At 36.8% G+C, this 23,396-nt stretch overlaps 1 protein-coding gene across 1 annotated transcript in view; it reads right to left on the reverse strand.

The window, feature by feature from the left end:
• Positions 1–23,396, reverse strand: part of LOC140228959 (uncharacterized) — a 114,972-nt gene that overhangs the window by 20,206 nt on the left and 71,370 nt on the right. Inside the window, exon 35 of the mRNA XM_072309221.1 lies at positions 21,402–21,452. Within this exon, the coding sequence (XP_072165322.1) occupies positions 21,402–21,452 (51 nt within the window). The remainder of the gene's footprint in view (positions 1–21,401; positions 21,453–23,396) is intronic.

The raw sequence follows: 23,396 nt of genomic DNA on the forward strand, positions 1-23,396 counted from the left end.
AACATTGATTTCATGTCATTTTTGGTTATTAAATCTTTGAATTACAGTTCTAATGAAGATATAATGACGGCCTGAATATAGATAACGATTTATACCAACAGTGTTCAACCCCAACCCCATCCCGGTATAGGGACTTAAAAAAAGTCGTCATGATGTGCTTTTTCAAGCACTTAAAATGGGTCTTTTGAGGGTGATTTAAATGTAATAGATTTTGATGAATTTTGGCGAGCGAGCGCAGCGAGCGAGCCGAAAATTTGTGTATTTCAGCTTACAAAACATGGAATTCTTGTCATTTTTTGGTTATTAGGTGATCCGAGTATCCTCTCGGATCACCTTCTGTATCTGTACGGAATCTTCCTTTGTTTGTTTCTGGACAAAATTTGTGCAGAGGTTAGCTCAGAAAGTGCATTGCCTTTCAATGTCAAACTTATACCATATATGTATCGTCTCCCAAAGACGGCAATCGAAGTAAAATCATGGTGATCAGTCGACCGTGACGTCACTATGACGTCATTATATGAAAACACATTCTCAATCATATCTCATTAATGGAATGTAGTTTTTCAATGAAATTTACGTCACATATATTTCAGGTCAAGCGCATTCTACTCATATTCTCAAAATTTATCTATACCTTAAAACGTGCGCGTACGCGCGCGTTGAAATATTTGTATGCTCAAATCGAGCTCAAATTTTTTTTTGCACACGTTTCAGACCATTTAGAGCATTTTTTGAAAAATTGAAAAAATTTGACGGACGCGTACGCGCGCGCTCATATACGCACGCACAGCTCATATGCAATATAAATTTCCCGTTTTTTCACACTTATCGGCTGCCTGAAATGTCAAGGAATATTTCTACCAAGTTTCAAGTCGATCCGACTCAATATGACGTCATACGGGCCCGTCAAAGTTGAAATTCCGCGCGCGCGTCAATGGCGATATACAGTGCAACTATGCAAAAAAAACTGCCAATTTTGAATCCGATTTTACTCGTCAGGATGGACGGTGACCCCCCATTTTCTGTACATATTTTGAAAGCTGATGAGTTGTACATGTCATTTCATGGGGTGGCAATGCTGACAAAATGATTAAAAGATATCAAATTTCTTAATAAAGTAAAAAAAAGTAAATTTTCAAAATGACGTCATCAAATTTCAAGTTCATTCGAGCGTATTTCACTAATCCTTTTTTCAATTTTCACCAAGATTTCAGTATGTTGTAACTTATTAAATGCTCTTTCATTAACGTAATAACGGTATTTTGATTAGATGACGGCATCACCTCGTAAAAATGGATTGAATGTAATCTTGTCAAATTTGACCAGTTTACGTGTTAACTCTATGGGAGTGCAGTTTTTCTGGAAATGAAAATTGACATGACTATCTTTATCGAGCACTAGCTCACTTATGCTTCGGTGAATTTCTCCCAGATTTTAATATGTTTAGTTCATGTCACGAACATTATTTCATAAAATAACAACTACTTGATCAGACGCCATCTTGGGTATGTAAATTAGGGTCAAAGGTCATAGATGTTTCATCCTGTATCTTGGTGAATACATGTCCTATCTTTCCCATATTTTGCACACGTAAAGACCATGTTACAGGAATCATTTCATAAAATAACCACTTTTTGCTCAGATGCCATCTTGTCTGTACAAATTGAGGTCAAAGGTCATATGTACTTCTTTTTGTATCTTCGTTATGACGTGTTATCTCTATGGGAGGGAATTTTTTTTAATGTGAAAATTGACATGACTCTCTTTATCGAGCACTATCTTACTTATGCTTCGGTGAATTTCTCTCAGATGTTGATATGTTGTAGCTGAGACCTTGCACTATCAGGACTCGAATCATTGATTAAAAAAAAAATCGGATCACCTTAATTTGTCAGTGATGACAAATTACAATCTCTAGTTCTTTGTTTCTTTCTTTATTTCTCCTCAAAAGTTGTGCAGAGGTTAGCTCAGAAAGTCCTCTTCCTATCAATTTCAAAATTGTACCATTATGTATCATGTCGCAAAGACGACAGCGCAAGTAAAATCACAGTGATCAGTCGACCGTGACGTCACTATGACGTCATTATATGAAAACACATTTTCATGCATATGTCATTAATGGAATAGATTATTTCAATGAAATTTACGTCACATATATTTCAAGTCAAGTGGATTCTACTCATATTTTCAAAATTCATTTTTATCTCAAAACACGCGCGTACGCGCGCGTTGAAATATTTGTATGCTCCAATCGAGCTCAAAATTTTTTTGCACACGTTTCAGACCATTTCGAGCATTTTTTGAAAAATTGAAAAAATAGGACGGACGCGTACGCGCGCGCACATATTCGCACACACAGCTCATATGCAATAGAAATTTCCCGTTTTTTTACACGGATCAGATGTCCAAAATGTCAAGGAATATCTCTACCAATTTTCAAGTCGATCCGACTCAATATGACGTCATACGGGCCCGTCAAATTCAAATTCCGCGCGTGCGTCAATGGGGATACACAGTGCAACTATGCAAAAAAAAAAAAACCGCCAATTTTAAATCGGATTTTACTCGTCAGGATGGACGGTGACCCCCCATTTTCTTGACATATTCTGAAAGCTGATGAGTTGTACATGTTATTTCATGGGTTGGCTATGCTGACAAAATGATTAAAAGATATCAAATTTCTTAATAAAGTAAAAAAAGTAAATTTTCAAAATGACGTCATCAAATTTCAAGTTTACTCGAGCGTATCTCACTTATCCTTTGCCAATTTTCACCCAAATTTTAATATGTTGTAGCTTATGAAATGTTCTCTCATAAATGTAAAGTTTATTTTTGATTGGATGACGGCATCACCTCGTAAAAATGGATTGAAAGCAACCTTGTCAAATTTGACCAGTTTACGTGTAATCTCTATGGCAGTGCAGTTTTTCTGGAAATGAAAATTGACATTACTATCTTTATCGAGCACTAGCTCACTTATGCTTCGGTGAATTTCTCCAAGATTTTGGTATGTTGTAGCTGAGACTTTGGGCTATCGTGCATGTGCCCTTTGTTTTTTCATACGATGTCGGGATCACGTCAAAAAACTTGGTTGAAATTAAAGTTTATCTTCGATGTATTGAAATATTTCTTTCTTTTTGCAACTTTATGTGCAATAACTCAAGAAAAACATACCTTATCACCACCATATTTTGCACATGTTTAGTTCATGTCACGAACATTATTTCATAAAATAACAACTACTTGATCAGACACCATCTTGGGTATGTAAATTAGGGTCAAAGGTCAAAAATGTTTCATCCTGTATCTTGGTGAATACATGTCCTATCTTTCCCATATTTTGCACACGTAAAGACCATGTTACAAGGATCATTTCACAAAATAACTACTTCTTGCTCAGATGCCATCTTGTCTATGCAAAGTTGGGTCAAAGGTCATATGTACTTTTTTCTGTATCTTAATTATGACGTGGTATCTCTATGGGAGGGCATTTTTTTTAAATGTGAAAATTGACATGATTGTCTTTATCGAGCACTAGCTCACTTACCCTTCGGTGAATTTCTCCTCGATTTTAATATGTTGTAGCTGAGACTGTGCGCTATTGAATGTGGCCTTCCTTTCTTCATGCAATGTCGGAATCATGTTAAAAAACTTGGTTGAAATTAAAGCTTATCTTCGATGTATTGAGATATTTCTATGTTTCTGCAACTTTCTTTGCAATAACTCAAGAAAAACAGCCCCTATCACTCCCATATTTTGCACATGTTTAGTTCATGTCACGTACATTATTTCATAAAATAACAACTACTTGATCGGACAACATCTTGGGTATGTAAATTAGGGTCAAAGGTCACAAATGTTTCACAAATGTTCCTGTATCTTGGTGAATGCATGTCTTATCTTTCACATATTTTGCACACGCAAAGATCATGTTACAAGAAACATTTCACAAAATAACCACTTTTTGCTCAGATGCCATCTAGGTTGTGCAAAGTGGGGTCAAAGGTCATATGTACTTGTTGTTGTATCTTCGTTATAGTGTATACAGATTTGGTACCAAAGATAGCAGATATGACTCCCTTTTCTAAATGAGAATCCAAACATCACACGGCCAATGTCTCTGACCACAGATGAAACCTGCATAGTCATGCCTATTGCGATCAGGACTTGAATCACTGATTAAAAAAAAAATCGGATCACCTTAATTTGTCAGTGATGACAAATTACAATCTCTAGTTACGTTTTGTTCTTATCTTTTTTTTTTTGCGAGCTTAGCGAGCGAGCCGAAATTTTTTACATTTCAGCTTTAAATACAAAACATGGAATTCATGTTTTGTTTTATCTTGTTTGATTTGGCTTTCTGCCCCCCCCCCATTCTCCCTCCCCCCCCCCCAAATCCAGGTGAGTTTTTTTCTTCTTCTTCTTCTTCGTCGTTTTTTTTCTTCGTTTTTTTTTTTTTTCGTTTTTTTTTTTCGTTTTTGGCGCCGCCAAGGAGTGGCGCCCGGGGCACGTGCCCCCTTGCCCCCCCCCCGCCCCTAGATACGCCACTGTGTCCACAATATCTGTAGAAGTCTTTCGACAATGTTTGGAGGCAAGACTACCAATCTACGTGGACCCCTATCATTGTTTATTCCCATCCAAACCGTGATGCACTAGGCCTGACCTGCACATGATCACAGCATCGGTGGTAGATTATCTATACTCTTTAGAAGTAAAGGACGTGGACTAGCACCAGAAGAAGAACAACATACAACATACTCTATATTTCGGGTTAAACCTTCATATTCATTTTTGCGTATGTTTTTTTTTTTTTTTTTTTTTTTTTTTTGATTAATTGAATTTTTTTCCCATCACGTGCACTAACTACTTCTTTTTACTATTTTTTTTCCCGGCAGGTATAGAAAACTATAGACAACAGTACAAGAACAGCATTTCAGCAGCCATACATGAGCCACGAACGAAATCACTTTCTTTGACATAGCAAAATTATAATGTACTAATCAAATTAAACTTGACCTAGCATCATCTAATGGAGCATGAAAATCAAAATCAGTGAGGAACTTTCCCAGATATAATTTAGACTATTCAGATCAATAACTTTATCCTTGAATTAAAAAAACCCAGTAAACAAAAATAAAAATTGGTTCGAAATCGTAGGTAGATATTCGGAAAAATATGATGACTTCGGCTCTCATAACTTGACAAGATGTGTGATAGAGAGTTTGGAGGAAGGTCTCCGTATTCATGTCCTTGAACAAAATGTGTTTATTATATCGACACTTTGACCACAATGTACCACTTGGCACTAACCTTGTCAAATAGCGGGTGATTAAGAAAAAAAAAAATCACTGAACCGTTAGATATAAGAGTATAGGATTATGATTATCGTTTTGATGCCTTTGTATCATTAGAATAAGCAGGCTGACAATAACAGCACATCCATGACATTAATGAATCAAATTATCCAAACCTAAAAGGAGGGTCATCGGCTTTATTCAAAATAGTTTTCAAAAATAGTTTTTAAATTTCCTTTTATTTGTAAGTAATCTAATAAGAAATGCAGAACACATAATTATGTGACGGGGGAAGTAGAAAAATGAAATTCATTGTGTTTCGTAGTTATTTTCACTTGTAATAAACTATTTTCCAACATATCTTCTAGGCTCTCTTAGTGGTATCCATGTTACACCTTTCAAGTAAAAAAAAAAAAAAAGTTGTGGTTTTTTGCCGTGTATGAGCTAATGGAACAAATTGAACGTGAATATACTGCACAATGAATCTAAAAACAGAATCCATCGAAGGCTGGAAAGCAACAATCATCTTAACGCGAATAAAGTATAATCATAAACGTAAAATGGTTGTGCTGATAACGTAATCGCAAGAAATCGAGCAAGTAAAAAAATCCGGGCACATCAAAGTCCGTTGCATATTCTACCATATTTGCAGTCCCGTTGTCTTTATCCTATGTTTGTGTGAGCGCCATGCCCCAATCTGTGCCGTCTTAAAAAAAAACGCGCCCGGGGCAAGCGCGAAAATTGCGCCCCTATATTTTTGAAAAAGAGTTCAACCCCAACCCCATCCCGGTAGGGACTTTAAAAAAAAGTCCACATGATATGCTTTTTCAAGCACTTAAAAGGGGTCTTTTGAGGGTGATTTAAATGTAATAAATTTAGATACATTTTGGCGAGCGAGCAGACAATTTTTGTGTATTTTCGCGTCATCATCACGTTTTGTTGTTATCTTTTTTTTTTTGATAAATTTTGGCGAGCGAGCGTAGCGAGCGAGCCGAAAATTTTTGTATTTCAGCTTACAAAACATGGAATTCTTGTCATTTTTTTTGCCTATTAAATCTTACAATTCTAATGAAGATATAGTGACGGCCCTATAGATAACGATTTATACCAACAAACTGAAGACTTGAAAAAATACTCCAAATTAGTACGCAGGAGTGAGCCGAAATTTGTATATTTCCGCGCCATCATCACGTTTTGTTTTTATCTTCTTCTTTTTTTCAAGTTGTTTGGATAGATTTTGACGAGCGAGCGCAGCGAGCGAGCCGAAAATTTCTGTATTTCAGCTTACAAAACATGGAATTCTTGTCATTTTTTTTTTTTTGGGGGGGGGGTTTCAATTCTAATCAAGATATAGTGACGGCCTTATAGATAACGATTTATACCAACAAACTGAGGACCTGAAAAAAATACTCTAAATTAGTACGCGCAAGTGAGCCGAAATTTGTATATTTCCGCGTCATCATTACGTTTTGTTCTTATCTTGTTTGATTTGGTTTTTTGCGCCCCCCCCCCCTATGTTCGACACCTTTAGCGCCCTCGTTTGATCCAATGGGCGATCGCTTCAGAACGAAAGAAATAAAATTGCAGCCGCTGCTCCGTGTAACATTTTGCCTTCTAACGATGGCATGTGTGAACACAATAAACATTGTCATTTTTTGTTTTTATCTTGTTTGATTTGGTTTTCTCTCCCCCCCCCCCCCCACCTCCCGGTCCGGGCGAGGTTTTTTTTTTCTTCTTCTTCTTCTTCTTTTTTCTCTTTTTTTCTTTTTCTTTTTCTTCTTCCTTTTTTTTTTTTTCGTTTTTCGTTTTCGGCGCCCCCAAGGAGTGGCGCCCGGGGCACGTGCCCCCCTTGCCCCCCCCCCTAGATACGCCACTGTTAATACAGGCCTACCTATTTTTGCCTAACTGTGGACTAAACGTCCTTAAGAGATATGTGTAGAATTCCCCATGCACTGAACTGGGCTTTCACTATTCATTATCGATGATTTTGATTGATCCTTGTGGGAGTAAAAAACGTTAGCGTCGTCTGCAAATAAGATGAAGTTCAAACGAGGGGAGGAATTGATAATGTCATTAATGTAAATCAAAAAAAGTAGGGGCCCGAGATAGATCCCTGAGGGACACCACATGACACGTTAGAATATAAAAGCGACACTCATCAGCTACTCCGAATTCTCCATATTCATCAGATTTCGACTAAAAAGAATAAAGTTTGAGTAACAGGACGGTTCAGGAATGCATACAAACGAAAAATAAAACGCGTTAGTCATAGTGGCAACATGCTAAAGGTAAATTTTCATCTTTGAGATCAACCAGCGCTAAAATCTTTGTAGAGCCTAAATGACAAAGACAATTCTAGGCCATGGGGTAATGAGATTTAAAGACCAATTTCCAAGCTTACAGTCGGTTGATGATGTTTTTCTACACCCGAGCCAACCCTGTCCATCCGAACCTCAGTCGTCACTTCTCTCTTCCTATTTCCATTTATCCCCTACATAGAATAGGGAATATATGATATAGATTTTCAACCTCAGCTCATAGATATTTCAAAGTGGTAAAAAAAAATGCAGCAAAAAAAAAAATAAATAAATAAACGAAGAAAATCAACAGCAATAATTTGAAACACGTCCGGGTTTATTTTAATGGTACACCACGAGTAGATGCGGGCCTATCAAATGGTAAAATCATTCAAACACTATCACAAGGGCCGCGGAACGGGGGAAGGGGGAGGGGGCTGCAACCCCAACTCTTTTGGCTTTTAAAAAATAGAATGAAATAAAATCGAAAGAGAAAAAGCAAAAAAGCAAGAAAACCCATGACGTTTCGATGGTTTCGGGGGTACCACCTTCACCAAAGCACGAAAAGTACCATTTATTCCCATACCCCCCCCCCCCACACACACACACAAAGTTCTACAGCCTCTGTATCAGTCCAGAAAGGAACATTGTGTCAAACACATGATGTGGTGGTGCGTCGCTTGTGATATTAGGATTAGATTTAGTTGCTGGGAAGGTTGACGTTTATATGAATTTATTTGATATCAACCTTTCATTACATGCTCTGTAGGCCTACTGTTAGTCAGAATTTTGCCTGATGAGATTCTGGTCATGGCAATACAATAATGATACACACTTTGTGGTTGACATATTAGCGCGTTCGACTGTTTATTGAAGCCTATTTGTACTTTGAGTGCTGCTGGCACATGCAGAAAACCCCATGGCATTGTTCACACTGTCCTAAGTCCCTGGAAAAAAAAAGGAGAGTTAGATTTAACAAAGAAAAAAGGACAAGGACTCTTTTCCCTTTCAACATGTCAACAAGACTTTCCAATTATAAGGATGAAATTTACACAAGGCATTATTGTAATCTGTAATTCTTTGCAGGGATAAATTGTCATATATCCATCCTGCAAGAGTATCAATCAAGCACAAAACTGATCTTTGCTGAGTTTAAATGATTTTAACTGATATAGGACTGCAAAACTGTTCAGGGTGTCCTTGCTTCCCTTGTTCGCAATACTGAGTCTAGATCTTTCTTTCTATTTTTTTTTTGTCAAAAATTTTAACATTTTTCCCCGTCTCATAACGTCGTGCAAAGGCACAACATGGACAGAAAAAAAAAACACCCACAGACACAAATTAATTCCCCAGCTTGCTGAAAAGGATGCATATTATTTCCGCTGTAGCACAATAGCATATCCTAAACATGTATAACCTCATTTGTGAATTGCAAAAATGATGATTCCCTCGATGACATTGATACAATTGATACAATATTGACATCTTTGCAGAATGTCTTTACGCCCAACAGACAGAGGAGATGCGGCATGCTATCGGTCTTTTGAAATCTCCAGTGATTATTTTTAAAACGATTTCTTTGAACTATTTGTGTTATCTTCTGACTAATAACTTATATCATTTTTCTAAGATTAGTTTTGAAAAAAGCTATACTTTACAAGAAGAAGATTTAAAACAAGAATTACAATCAATATAGACAATCTAAAGACAGTGAAAGAGAAATGTAGTATCCTCGTCTTTCTAACTATACGAGCTTCTTTGGCTGCTGACAATTAGTTGCACAATAGCCGTCATGTTTTACTCCGATACCTGAACACATAAAAGGAGCATTCATATCTAATCAATCTGTTGTGTAAATCGAGGATAATTTAGAAGAAAACGACAACAGTTCATGCCAAAATTGCGCGCGAATCACTAAGTTTGTCGTTTGGAGTCTTGTAAAAATATACGCAAAACATTTGTAATGTCAAGGGCGCCTCGGAGGAGTCTTCTTAATCCGATGTAATGTCGTCTGCTATGTGCTCCTCTGTGCGTGTTTCACAGACATTGATACAGATTTCCTCTTTTCTATATCATTTCGATTAAAAGATATATCAACATTAATTTCCAAATCCTTTCTTAAAGGGGAAATCCAGTCCAAATCTAAGATAAGAAGCACTAAAATATTACAAGTTTAACGTTAAAATTTTGATTGAAATCGGGTGAAAAATACGGAACTTATGACATTTTGAAGTTTCGCTAATTTTTCAGGAAACAGTTCTTGAATATGGAAATGGCAAAGTGAGCATGTCATCCCCTCACAACTCCCAATATAGTCAGTACATAAAGTTTTGAAATTTCTAGTTTTTAATTCAAACGCAATTATGCCCGAAGCTCAAATCCTGGTAAATCTAACTGAACACTTTTCTGAAGTTATTCAACCAGGAATAAAGCTTTCATACTTCAATGACAGAAACATAGAATTTACGTCATTTTTTTTTTTTTTGCACACGATCAATGGAAAATTGTGAGGTTATGACATGGTTAGCTCACTCATTTACATATTCATATCCACTGTACAAGAACTGTTTTGTAGAAGTTAGCAAAATTTCAAAATGTCATAACTTCCTTATTTTTCATCCAAGTTCAGTCAAATTTTTACCATTGAACTCATAAGATTTTACTCTTTTTTTTTTTTACCAGACTTACTTGTATTTGGGCTGGATGAACATGCCTGTACAATGTAGTCCCTAAAGGTATCGGCCATAATTATGAGAAATTATTGATCAAAAGATCAGCGTTTTGCTGTACAATGAGCAAAGGCAATGAAGAAAAAAATATATATATATTTTTTAACAACTTATGTTTATGTATATATGGCACTAACAATGTAAGTATATATACACTTACATGTACATGTACAATACAGGTAACAATAACGAAAACAAAAACGAGATTGAAGACACGGTTGGACTATTTGTGGTTGTGGTTTTGGGTATTTACTACCGTGTTATCTATGTCGCGTTCACTTCTACTTTCTACGTTTCTCCGCATCAACTCCCACTTCTAGTGGCTGAATCTCTCTTTTCATGAGAGTTAAGGTTACATAGAATAAGAATATACTTACCATGAACAGAATTTCCCTCGATATGTATCATAAAAGCAAAAACGCTAAGGAGCAGCAAGTTTCGGCTTCCTGACAGCATGGTGGCGAAAGGAAGACCCAACAGTTTAACTGTCTATAGGTCTTTGTCTTGATCTCGATTACGGTGTGTCTATATAGGTAGAGAAAGTTGAAAGAAATTCGGAAGTGGAGGTAATGAGAGCCTCCTTCAGACCAGTCACCTATCGTTGTATCCAGTCAGACTAAGGGACCATGCCTTTTATACCATACTCTCCTCCTCATCCAGACAGTGGTATAAGCGCTCAGGACTTGCGCGCACTCACTTTAAATTGGTTATAAAACGGCGCCGCATAATTATAATAGTGAGATAGCCATGATCTTTAAACGTGGTCAGCAGGACGATTATTCATGTTCCGAAATTGATATTTATGTTTAGAAATCAATCGCTTGTAAAAGGTGTAGAGGCTGATTTATATCTATAAAAAACAAATTTGCTTTAATGTAATCCAAGTTTACTGGCATTCTTTGACAATGATTTGTTTTGTATAATGACAGTGCATGAATCTATCTGCTCAATACGCCTATCGTATCGAGATGCTGGTCGTTATTTTCTTGAAATAGAATTTCTTAACAGAGTAAATAGCAGCAAATGTGGGATTCGGGTTTGTGTGATAATGATACATGCATAAAATGCATGCGTGAATATATTAGTGCGTGTATGCGTGTGGATTTGTGTGTGTTTTGAATTGTATTTGTATTGTTTTTGTTCATGTTACACCCAGAATGGGTTAATTCATTACAGATGGTTTGAATGAAATCAATAAACATCAAGGGGAAAAAAAAGATGTGTGTGTAGGCCCGACTTTCCTGGAAAATTCACTCAATATGGTAAGATGGCAGGGGCAGATTTAGGAATTCCGTAAAGGGGAGGCGCTTTTAAAAAATCAAAGGGGGGGGGGGTGCACGCTCCACCCATTTTGTCTTTTTATTTCTTTTTGTGTTAACCAAAAAATAAAGAGGGGCGCGCGCCCGGTGCGTCCCCGTCTGGATCCACCACTGGATGGTGTCATGATTTTGAATAAGAATGATTTTTGATATATCATAATTTTTGTTTGCTCTTAAGCTGTTCGAATAACAGATAAATTTTACAGATAATAATTATTATAGATACTAAGTAGCATTTGAAAATTGCACGTATATAGGAAATATAATGCATTCTAACCACTCCCGATCGCACTCCCGGTCGTAATTTTTCTCTCTTCACTTATTGTCACTTGCTTTTCTTTTACGGGATCCGGTGGAAGAACAGTCATGATTATTTTGCAAATATGGCTGAAAGGGCAATCCTCGTTTCTTCATACTGTATAATGTATTCTTAATGCAAATTGTGTATATTCTATCTGAACAACAAGAACAACAACTTGCTTTTCTCTTATTGTTTTTTTTTTTTTTTTTTTTTTTTTTGTTAATCCCAGCGCTACCGGGACTTCAGATATACAAAGCTGCAGCGACATTTGTATGTAGTACCTGCCAAACCTCAGCTTCGCTGGAAATTGAAGAATGATGTGGTCCACTGTCCCATAGCGGATAAGACTCCTAACTTTCGATCAGAGGACCCGAGTTGGACAAGGTGTTTACCCCCCCCCCCCCCATGTCCCACTTGAACCTGGTGTATAAATTGGTACCTGGCTACGCTTGGGTAATAATAATGGCAGGGCCCTCTGAGAGCAGTGGTAACAATGAAGAGACTTTACTGGGGAAAGAAGACCGTATTACAGTATTATCATTATTATCATCATTATCAAAGTAGCATTGATAATTACAGAGGGAATTTGTCCTCTAATATGACGTCAAGTTATCCTCCGCCCCAGCCTTTTAGGTAGTACGCCGTTGCCATGAACACAGCAATGGCACAACCGTAGGCGCCCCATATATGAAAATGATAATGCTTCTGAATTGTTCTTTAGGTAGAGTGCTTTGATTGTTGAAGCCATTAGTGCAGTTTTCCTGATCATTTTAAATTTATGAACTGCACACTTACATGGTATGTCATCTTTTGGGGCATGATTGAGCAAAGTCACTTTTACGCAAGGTTTTGAGGCGGTAAAAACTGGAAACTGAGGGAAATTTCATACAGAATGGTAATAAAAAAAAAAAATTATCGCCTATTTCATCTAAATCTGTATCCAGTGAATACCCCGAAAACGTGTGGACTAGATTATATGTACAGCCGTTCATAAGTTATGATACCTTTTTGTTGCGTGAAAATAGCGCTAAAAATACAACACCCTTTATGTGCGTCTCCTAGCAAAAAAGGCAAGTTTTCTTTATAAAAAAAAAATAATTTTGTGTCACGAAGACCATTATACAATGCTATATCTGTTGTTGCATGTATACCTTTACATTCGTTTGGGGAAATCATCAAAATGTGGTCCTTGGGACAACTACATATTTTTCTCGCTACATTATGCTTGACTCTTGTAGGATTACTGAATCTAAAACAAAAGTAATCCGAAAGCAAAATTTAGTTTTCTGCTTCAGTGTTCGATGATAAAAGTTGCTTATACCGCTAAAAATCATGCTTATGTGATCGCTCTCGTCCAAGAGTTCTATAAGGTCATCGACACAATGGCCCGAATTCGGGCCAATCAATCATGACAGTTTACTTTACAGGTTAAGTCATTAGAGGCTTACGCGGATTTGAGGCACTGGGGCGATTCACAAACCACTTTGTGATTTCTTGAATAAACATTATTTAAACTCTCGTTTACTGTTTACAGGAAATAAACTGTGTGTTGTTCCAGAAGGTAATTTGTTATGTCATTTGTTGCTTCATTGCTAACATCAACGATTTGAGCAGATCAGCCGATGTCCTTGAGTTCTTATTCTTTTTCGATGACTGAAATGAATTCTTTGGTATAGTGAGAAGCAAAACGGGCTGATTTATTCTCAAATTGCATAGCAAACATGCAGAGACAAACCTCTATGCCTATTAGCAATACTATGGAGAGGCTGCGGACCTCCCCCCACCCTGGGACTCAAACACACTTGTTTATTTTTGTTTTTTTGTTAAGAAAACATAAAAAAATTATGAAAATAATGACAGCAAACTTATGACTAACCAAGGTTTCCATCTGGAGATTAGTTTGTCCGTGGAACACAAGTGAGTATATTGTGGGAAACTTGAAATAATGATTTTGGGTGATAAATGAAGGGTAGCGTAACGACGTGACAGCCGAAAGACATGGCTCTAGAGTTGGACTTACTTCAGTTCAAATTTGTGCCCTCCCCCTTCCCTCCCCCCCCCCCCCGAAAGAGCTAAGTCTTAGATACCATCGAAGGGTGAAACCTTAGTAGTAATGTCAGCCACTATGAGGAATTATACTATTTGTCAGCCAGTCTTACTAGAAGAAAAAAAAAAACACACTCATCAGCATAACGGCGTGACAGGCAGACGTAACGGCGTGACATACATATTACGCATTTGGGAGGGTTGTTTTTTTTAAGAGATAAAGCTTATGTTTGATGTCATAATAAATAGACCAAGAAATCTATTGTGTTGATGTTCCCATATTTCATGAAATATGATTCCCTTAGTGATAGTTTTTTTTTTCCAAATGGCAGTTCAAAATTCAAGAATCATCATTTTGACCTATTCAGTGCGATTTCTTGTGACTTTTCCAAATCCAAAGGATTCGCAGTTTGAATGTGGATACGGGTAGAGAAAGTCTGACCACTGTACAAAAAAAAAAAAAAGAAAAAAAAATCCTGATTTTCCCTGATTTGAGGCACTTCTCTCATCTTCCGTGAATTTTTCATAACTTGAAAAAAAAAAAGGAAAGTAATTTTCCAGGTTTTTCCTGATTTTTAGGTTGGCTGGGAATCCCATTGTCATGGTAAAAGGAACCATGACGATTTTTTTTTTCACATGATTCATAATATTATGATTAATAGAAAAAAGAAAGAAGTTAAGAAATAATTTGCCTGTCATTAGAATAACATCTTACATGGTGAAGTACTGTATATGTATTTAAAATCTGAATCTTGTCTACTTGTTGATAAAATGTTCTTTTTTCGGAGGGGGGGGGGGGGTAAGGAGAGAGTTTCCGTGGGGGGGGGGATTGATTTAGAAATGTTCTGTCAACATTAAATGTCTGCATTCATGTTTGTTTATAAGTTGTATATATATTGCAAGTTAAATCTAACAAAGAAAATAAGACAAGGACTCGTTTTCCTTTCAACATGTCAGCAAGACTTCTAACTGTAAGGATGATATTTACACAAGGCATTATTGTAATCTGTAATTCTTTACAGGGATAAACTAACATACGTCCATTCTGCAACAGTATCATTCAAGCACAAAATTGATCTTTGTTGAGTTTACTTGATTTTGATTGACGTAAGACTGCGTCATCGACGTAACTTTGGAACTGTTTAAACCCATGAGCGCAGCGAGTGGGTTTTAGACTGTTCAAAAGTTAAACGAGAGCATTCAATTCTCAATTTCGTGGCACAGGCCACGAAATAGGCCTGTGCATCATTTGTGTTATAAAACGGGCCTGTAAATTCATGAAATACAACCATTTTCCCCATCATGCGTCCGGTACACCTACAACACTATACAAGACTTGAGCCATGCGTTCGGATTTTACCGGACGCATGGCTCAGTGTGAATCAGTAAAAATGAATGCATGACAATTGACCAATCAGATTTCAGAGATTCTAAAGCCCATTTTATAACACATCGTAAACATGCATAGGTTCATTTGTGAATTGCAAAAATGATGATTTCCTCGGTGACATTGATACAATTTGCAGTTTTGACATTTTTTGCAGCATGTCTTTACACCCAAACAGACAGAGGAGATGCGGTATGTTATAATCGGTGTTCTGAAATCTCTGGTGATATTTTTATATTAGTTGCACAATGCCTGTCATGTTTTACCCCGATAATTTAACACATGAAAGGAGCATTCATGTCGAATCAATCTGTTGTGTAAATCGAGGAAAATTTGCGAAGAAGACGACAACAGTTCATGCCATATTTGGGCGCGAATCGCTAAATTTGTCATTTGGAGTCTTGTAAAAATATACGCAAAACAATTGTAATGTCAAGGGCGCCTTGAGGAGTCTTCTTAATCCGATGTAATGTCGTCTGCAATGTGCTTCTTTGTGCGTGTTCCACAGACATTGATACATATTTCCTCTTTTCTATATTATTTCGATTAAAAAATATATCAACATTAATTTCCAAATCCTTTCTTAACCCTAATCCCACGGGGGGGGGGGGGGATTTTGCCCCCCCCCCCCCCCGTCGTTTTTTTTTTTCGACGTACGTCTAGACCGATTAGAATTTCGCGTTGAAACTTCATGACTTCATGACACAATTTGCATAAACTATTCATAAATTGAGGGGGAGGGGGATATTACAGCTGCTGTACATGAAAAACATAATTTCATTTCCATTTTCTTCCAACCAAAATAAGCGCATTCATATTTCAATAAGTTCTTTTCATGGCCAAAATCGGGAATATTAATTTTCATATTTACATAATTATGCAAATCATATTATTTCACCATAAAGGACATTAATATGATAAAACACATCAATTGATAGTGTTTTTACAGAAAACCTGAAGAAATCCTGTAATGATTTTTCTCCAAAATTCGTCAAAAATTTTCATATTTGAATTTTCAGTTAATTATAAAAGAAACCAGTTCGATTTTTTTTTTTTTTTACTAATTCATATTCTACTTGACTTGTTTTACGTATGTGCCAATTTTCAAGTCAATCAGTCAGTTCGTTGCCGAGATTTTAGGGGGGGGGGGGGCAAAATGCCCCCCTCCTGGAATTATAGGGTTAAGATATGAAAGTTAACATGCCTGTGCAAAGTAGTCCCTAAAGGTATGAGAAATTATTGATCAAAAGATTAACGTTTTGTTGTACATTGTGTACAGGCAATGAAGAAAAAAAAAAGTATTTTGTTAACAACTTATGTTTATGTATATGTATGACACTAACAATGTATATATATATATATATATATATATATATATATATATACACTAACATATACATGTACAATGACAATACATGGAACAATAAATCAAATAAAAAAGTATCATCGTACTAAAGCTAGAAACATAATATGAACAGTTCTGGGGGGAATTTGAAAGAATCAATGACATAACTAGACTCGGAATTTGTCAAGACTGACAAATTAGGTGATCCGATTTCTTTTTAAATCAATGATTCGAGTTTTCACCTGAGATTAGGGACATTGGTCGTGTGATGTTTGGATTCTCATTTTGAAAAGGGAGTCAGACCTGCCATCTTGGGTACCGAATTCCGTATACACTATCAAAGATGCAGAATGAAGTATATTTGACCTTTGACCCCACTTTGCACCCCCAAGATGGCATCTGAGCAAAAAGTAGTTATTTTGTGAAATGATTCTTGTAACATGGTCTTTGCGTGTGCAAAATATGGGAAAGATAAGACATGTATTCACCAAGATACAGGATGAAACATTTATGACCTTTGACCCTAGTTTACATACCCAAGATGGTGTCTGATCAAGTAGTTGTTATTTTATGAAATAATGTACGTAACATGAACTAAACATGTGCAAAATATTGGGTTGATAGGGGCTAGTTTTTTGAGTTATTGCAAAGAAAATTGGAAAAACAAAGAAATATGAAAATACATCGAAGATAACCTTTAATTTCAACCACGTTTTTGGACGTGATCCCGACACCATATGAAAATAAAGGGCACACGTGCGATAGCGCAAAGTCTCAGCTACAACATATTAAAATCTGGGAGAAATTCACCGAAGGGTAAGTGAGCTAGTGCTCGATAAAGACAATCATGTCAATTTTCACATCTAGAAAAATTCCCTCCCATAGAGATAACACGTCATAACGAAGATAAAGAAAGAAGTACATATGACCTTTGACCCCGATCTGCACAGACAAGATGGCATCTGAGCAAAAAGTGGTTACTTTGTGAAATGATCCTTGTAACGCGGTCTTTACGTGTGCAAAATATGGGGAAGATAGAACATGTATTCACCAAGATACAAGATGAAACATTTATGACCTTTGACCCTAACTTACATACCCAAGATGGCGTCTGATCAAGTAGTTGTTATTTTATGAAATAATGTACGTGACATGAACTAAACATGTGCAAAATATGGTGGTGATAGAGTATGTTTTTCTTGAGTTATTGCAAAGAAAGTTGGAAAAAGAAAGAAATATGAAAATACATCGAAGATAGGCTTTGATTTCAACCAAGTTTTGGACGTGATCCAGATACCGTATGAAAAAATGAAGGGCACACGTACAATAGCCCAAAGTCTCAGCTACAACATATTAAAATCTTAGAGAAATTCACCGAAGCATAGGTGAGCTAGTGCTCGAAAAAGATAGTCATGTCAATTTTCATTTCCAGAAAAACTGCACTCCCATTAAGATAACACGTAAACTGGTCAAATTTGACAAAATTACTTTCAATCCAATATTACGAGGTGATGCCGTCATCTAATCAAAATGTTGTTATTATATTAATGAAAGAGCATTTAATAAGCTACAACATACTGAAATCTAGGTGAAAATTGGCAAAGGATAAGTGAGATACGATCGAGTGAACTTGTAATTTGATGACGTCATTTTGAAAATTTACTCTTTTTATTTTATTAAGAAATTTGATATCTTTTAATCATTTTTCCAGCATCGCCAACCCATGAAATGATATGTACAACTCATCAGCTTTCAGAATATGTCAAGAAAAGGGGGGGTCACCGTCCATCCTGACGAGTAAAATCGGATTTAAAATTTGCAGTTTTTTGGCATTGTTGCACTGTATATCGCCATTGACGCGCGCGCGGAATTTCAACTTTGACGGGCCCTTATGACGTCATATTGAGTCGGATTGACTTGAAACTTGGTAGACATATTCCCTGACATTTCAGGCAGGCGATAAGTGTGAAAAAACGGGAAATTTCTATTGCATATGAGCTGTGCGTGCGTATATGCGCGCGCGCGTACGCGTCCGTAATTTTTTTTGAATTTTTCAAAAAATGCTCCAAATGGTCTGAAACGTATGCAAAAAAAATTTGAGCTCGATTTGAGCATACAAATATTTCAACGCGCGCGTACGCGCACGTTCTAAGGTATAGATGAATTTTGAGAATATGAGTAGAATGCGCTTGACTTGAAATATATGTGACGTAAATTTCATTGAAAAATTCCATTCCATTAATGAGATATGATTGAGAATGTGTTTTCATATAATGACGTCATAGTGACGTCACGGTCGACTGATCACTTTGATTTTAGTTCGATTGCCGTCTTTGGCAGACGATACATATATGGTATAAGTTTGAAATTGATAGGAAGAGGACTTTCTGAGCTAATCGATGCACAACTTTTGGGGAGAAAGAAGAAAAAGAAGAAGAAGAAGAAAGAATCCGTACAAAAACAGAAGGTGATCCGAGAGGATACTCGGATCACCTAATTACTCTCAAACGAGATTGAAGACAAGGTTGGACTATTTTGTGGTTCAAAGAGCTCTCTATCTCGCACGTGGCTAACGTTTTCATTGTTTGTCTGACGATATTTACCACCGTGTTGTCTACGTCGCGTTCACTTCTATTTTCTACATTACTCCGCATCAACTCCCACTTCTAGTGGCTGAATCTCTCTTTTCATGAGAATTAAGAGTACATAGAATAAGAATATACTCACGATGAACGAAAGTTCCCTCGACATGTATCATAAAAGCAAAAACACTAAGGAGCAGCAAGTTTCGGCTTCCTGACAGCATGGTGGCGAAAGGAAGACCCAACAGTTTAACTATCTATAGGTCTTTGTCTTGATCTCGATTACGGTGTGTCTATGTAGGTAGAGAAAGTTGAAAGAAATTCGGAAGTGGATGTAATGAGAGCCTCCTTCAGACCAGTCACCTATCGTTGTATCCACTCAGATTAAGGGACCATGCCTTTTATACCAACCGAAGTAGATTCGAGATGGACGCAGGACTTCAAGCTTGTAACTATGCCAACGGCTGAAATTTGCACACGACACGCACAATGTACGTCGCTGATCTCACTGCGTCCTCAATCGAAAGCTCCCTAGTAATTACTTGAATTATCAGCCATATATTGAAGAGAATCTCGTACTTCCTATATACGAACATGTTCAGAAAATGCTCACACTGATTTGTAAGTTTTAGCAAGCTTTTGGATTCAATTGTCGCATGATCTGTTACATGTTTGTATCTTATATACAGGGCAAGCCACCATATAACAGTGTGCCAGTATTGTATGATTTACAAGTACAACGAACTATGAGATAAGTGCAATGTTTCCTACACAGAAATATACAAATTTCGGCTCACTCGCTTGTACTAATTTAGAGTATTTTTTTTTCAAGACCTCATTTTGTTGGTATAAATCGTTATCTATAAGGCTGTCACTATATTTTGGTTAGAATTGTAAGATTTAATAACCAAGAAATGACAAGAACTCCATGTTTTGTAAGCTGAAATGCAAAAATTTTCGGCTTGCTCGCCAAAATTTAGCACAGTTTATTACATTTAAAGAGGAAATCCAGTCCAAATATAAGTTAGTCTGATAAAAAAGAGTACTGAAATCGGATGAAAAATAAAGAAGTCATGAAATTTTGAAGTTTTGATAATTTCTCCAAAACGGTTCTTGTACAGTGGGAATGAATATGCAAATGAGTGAGCTAACCATGTCATACCCTCACAATTTTGCATTGATCGTGTACAAAAAAAAATGACGAAAATTCAAAATTCAAATTCAATAGAGATCAGTTGGATATATGAGGATTTGAGCCTCGGGCATAATTGCGTTTGAATGAAAAACTAGAAATTTCACAATTTTATGTGCAAAGTATAATTGAGGGAATAACATGCTCACTTTGCCATTTGCATATTCATATTGACTGTTCAAGAACTGTTTCCCCAAAAATAGCAAAGCTTCAAAATGTCATAACTTCCTTATTTTTCATCCGATTTTGATCAAATCTATACCGTTGAACTCGTAATATTTTACTCTTTCTTATCAGATTAACTTATATTTGGACTGGATTTCCCCTTTAAATCACCCTAAAAAAAAAAAAAAAAAAAAAAAAAAAAAAAAAAAAAAAAAAAAAAAAACTTTTAAGTGCTTGAAAAAGCATATCATGTGGACTTTTTTTTTTTAAGTCCCTACCGGGATGGGGTTGGGGTTGAACACTTTTTCAGAAATTAGGGGCGCAATTTTCGCGCTTGCCCCGGGCGCCGTTTTCCCTGTAATACGCCACTGATGGAGACTGTGCAATATCCATAGCCTACATAGTCAGGCTTAGATGTATGGAAACATTTCTTCGATTGCCGCTAATCATTTTTTTTTTTTTTTTTTGCTCTAATAAAGTAATGAAGAGGTGTTGTCATTAGGCTAATTGAGAGAATGGTTTCATATTTTTTATCATATCCTTTCCAATCAGAGATAAAATTCAATACAAAGGCTAATCAAAATAAACAAATACCCCCCCCCAAGAAAAACCCAACAACATCCATCAACAACAACAACAACAATTTCAAGAAATCACATTGGTTCTTGGCAGAGGTTCATCTGATTGGCAATTCTCTAATTAAGGCGAAATTTCGTTTGTACACAACCAAAGAAAACTATTTACCTTGCGTGACCTTTCGCCTACTGTCTGTGGGCTTCATCAGACTGGCGTTGACTGGAAAAAGAGCAAGATTGTGTCCAAAGACAGCAAAAAATTCACACGTTGGATAAGAGAGGCTATCCACATACAACGGGGGCGGGAAGCGAAATTATTTTTCCCGCATAAGTTCCGGACCCCAAGTCTCAAAACTTCCAATTAATTGACGGAATAAACGGCAATATAATGTGAGATACTATTTGTATTTCATGCAATACTTTCGGTGTTTTGAAAATTTTAAAAGTTCAATAATTTGATTAAGAAATGTAGTACCCCCCCCCCCAAAAAAAAAGCAAAAAGTGGGATTTGAAGCAAAAAGTGGGCCTCGAACCTGGGACCTCGAGTGTATGAGTCTGAACGTACACCATTTGTCACAAGAGATATCGCTGCAAGCAGACGTTCTTTTTCCATTCTTAGAGCGTCTTGTTAATGATTACGTCATACGGTCTAATAAATATTCATACATTCTCTCAAGGGGTCCGGAACATATGTGGGAAAGATAATTTAGCGGGCGGGAACACATGATGAATCGTGACGAGGGGCAATACAAATTATCTTCAGCGTACATTCCTATTCTCTCGGACTGTAAGACTGCCTACACCCCATCTACGGCGAGTCAACGCCAGTCTGATGAAGCCTACAGACAGTAGGCGAAAGCTCACGCAAGGTAAATAGTTTTCTTTGGTTGTGTACAAACGAAATTTCGCCTTAATTAAATCACATTGGTGTAAGTATACGTACATCTGAACTCATAATGATATCGATAACAGTAAGAACAACTGTAATAAAATAAGTAGTAATAATAATAACATCCATAATGACGACAGTGTTAGTGTATATTCACTTCCATTTATTTTGCGTCACGTCACGAGAGCTGTTACAATTATTTCCTACTGCATTCTAACACACGTGCACCATGTCTTGTATGTGGTACTTGCTAGCACATTCACCTGACAGATGGTATAAATGCATTCACACAAAACAATGAAATGGACTCCTGCTAATTAATGTCAATTGAAGGACCATTCTGGTCACCCGGTCTATCGATACGCAGGCTCATTATTTGCTTGAACATGAATTCCATTATTGCTACGTCGGGCAAGCTTGTGCATTATGCCGCTTTGAAAAAAGTGAAGTGCCTATTACTGAGGAAAAGAAAGGTCATTCGTACCAATGTGCAGATGAGCTAATTGCCGGGGCTAATTGTGAACTTGTTTATTAGCATAATGAGACGTGCTTGAGGTACCCAGTTCGTTGACATGGCAGTGAGTCAAATACTCGCATCTGATCGGTTGCTGGATGGTTGCTGCAATAAAAGCCGCCGTTGTTGCAACTTATTGCAATAAAGTTGTAAAGAGCTTTATGAGAAAGCGCCCGGTTGGAATAGACAATCAACAATGACGATTAAAATCAAGCTGGTTTATCACTATTTTATGCTTTTTCCAGTCAGATATCATATTTCAGTGAAAGAAATCATGAAAGACGAGAGAGGCAATGACGTTTCCCACGTTTGAACATTGTTACCACTAGTCTGACAAATTCTCTGTTACAAGCGAAGAAATACACATTAAATACACAAAGTCTCACTATAACTGGCGCACCAAGACACACGATAATTATGATAAAAGACAAACACTAAGACAGAATGCTATATTAATGCATTACCAACACTACGAAAGCAAACCACAAGCTTGGGGAATCTACTATTTAATTGGCTAGTGCATAGAAAGAAGTAATTAGATAGAAAAGTGAAACAAAAGAATCTAACAAAAGGCACACCAACACTTTTTATGCATTTATTCTTTTTAGCACCCTCCGATACCATTATACAGGTGTAGTTCTAAACTGCCTCAAACATACAATCATTAGTCCTCACTAACGTGCTTTAGGCACTCTCATTATTTTATCATAACAACTGTTAATTGGAGAGTAGCATGTGGTTTATGACCGGCGCTCATCCGG

The sequence above is a fragment of the Diadema setosum genome, chromosome 5, assembly GCF_964275005.1.
Source record: "Diadema setosum chromosome 5, eeDiaSeto1, whole genome shotgun sequence".
Lineage (NCBI taxonomy): Eukaryota > Metazoa > Echinodermata > Echinoidea > Diadematoida > Diadematidae > Diadema > Diadema setosum.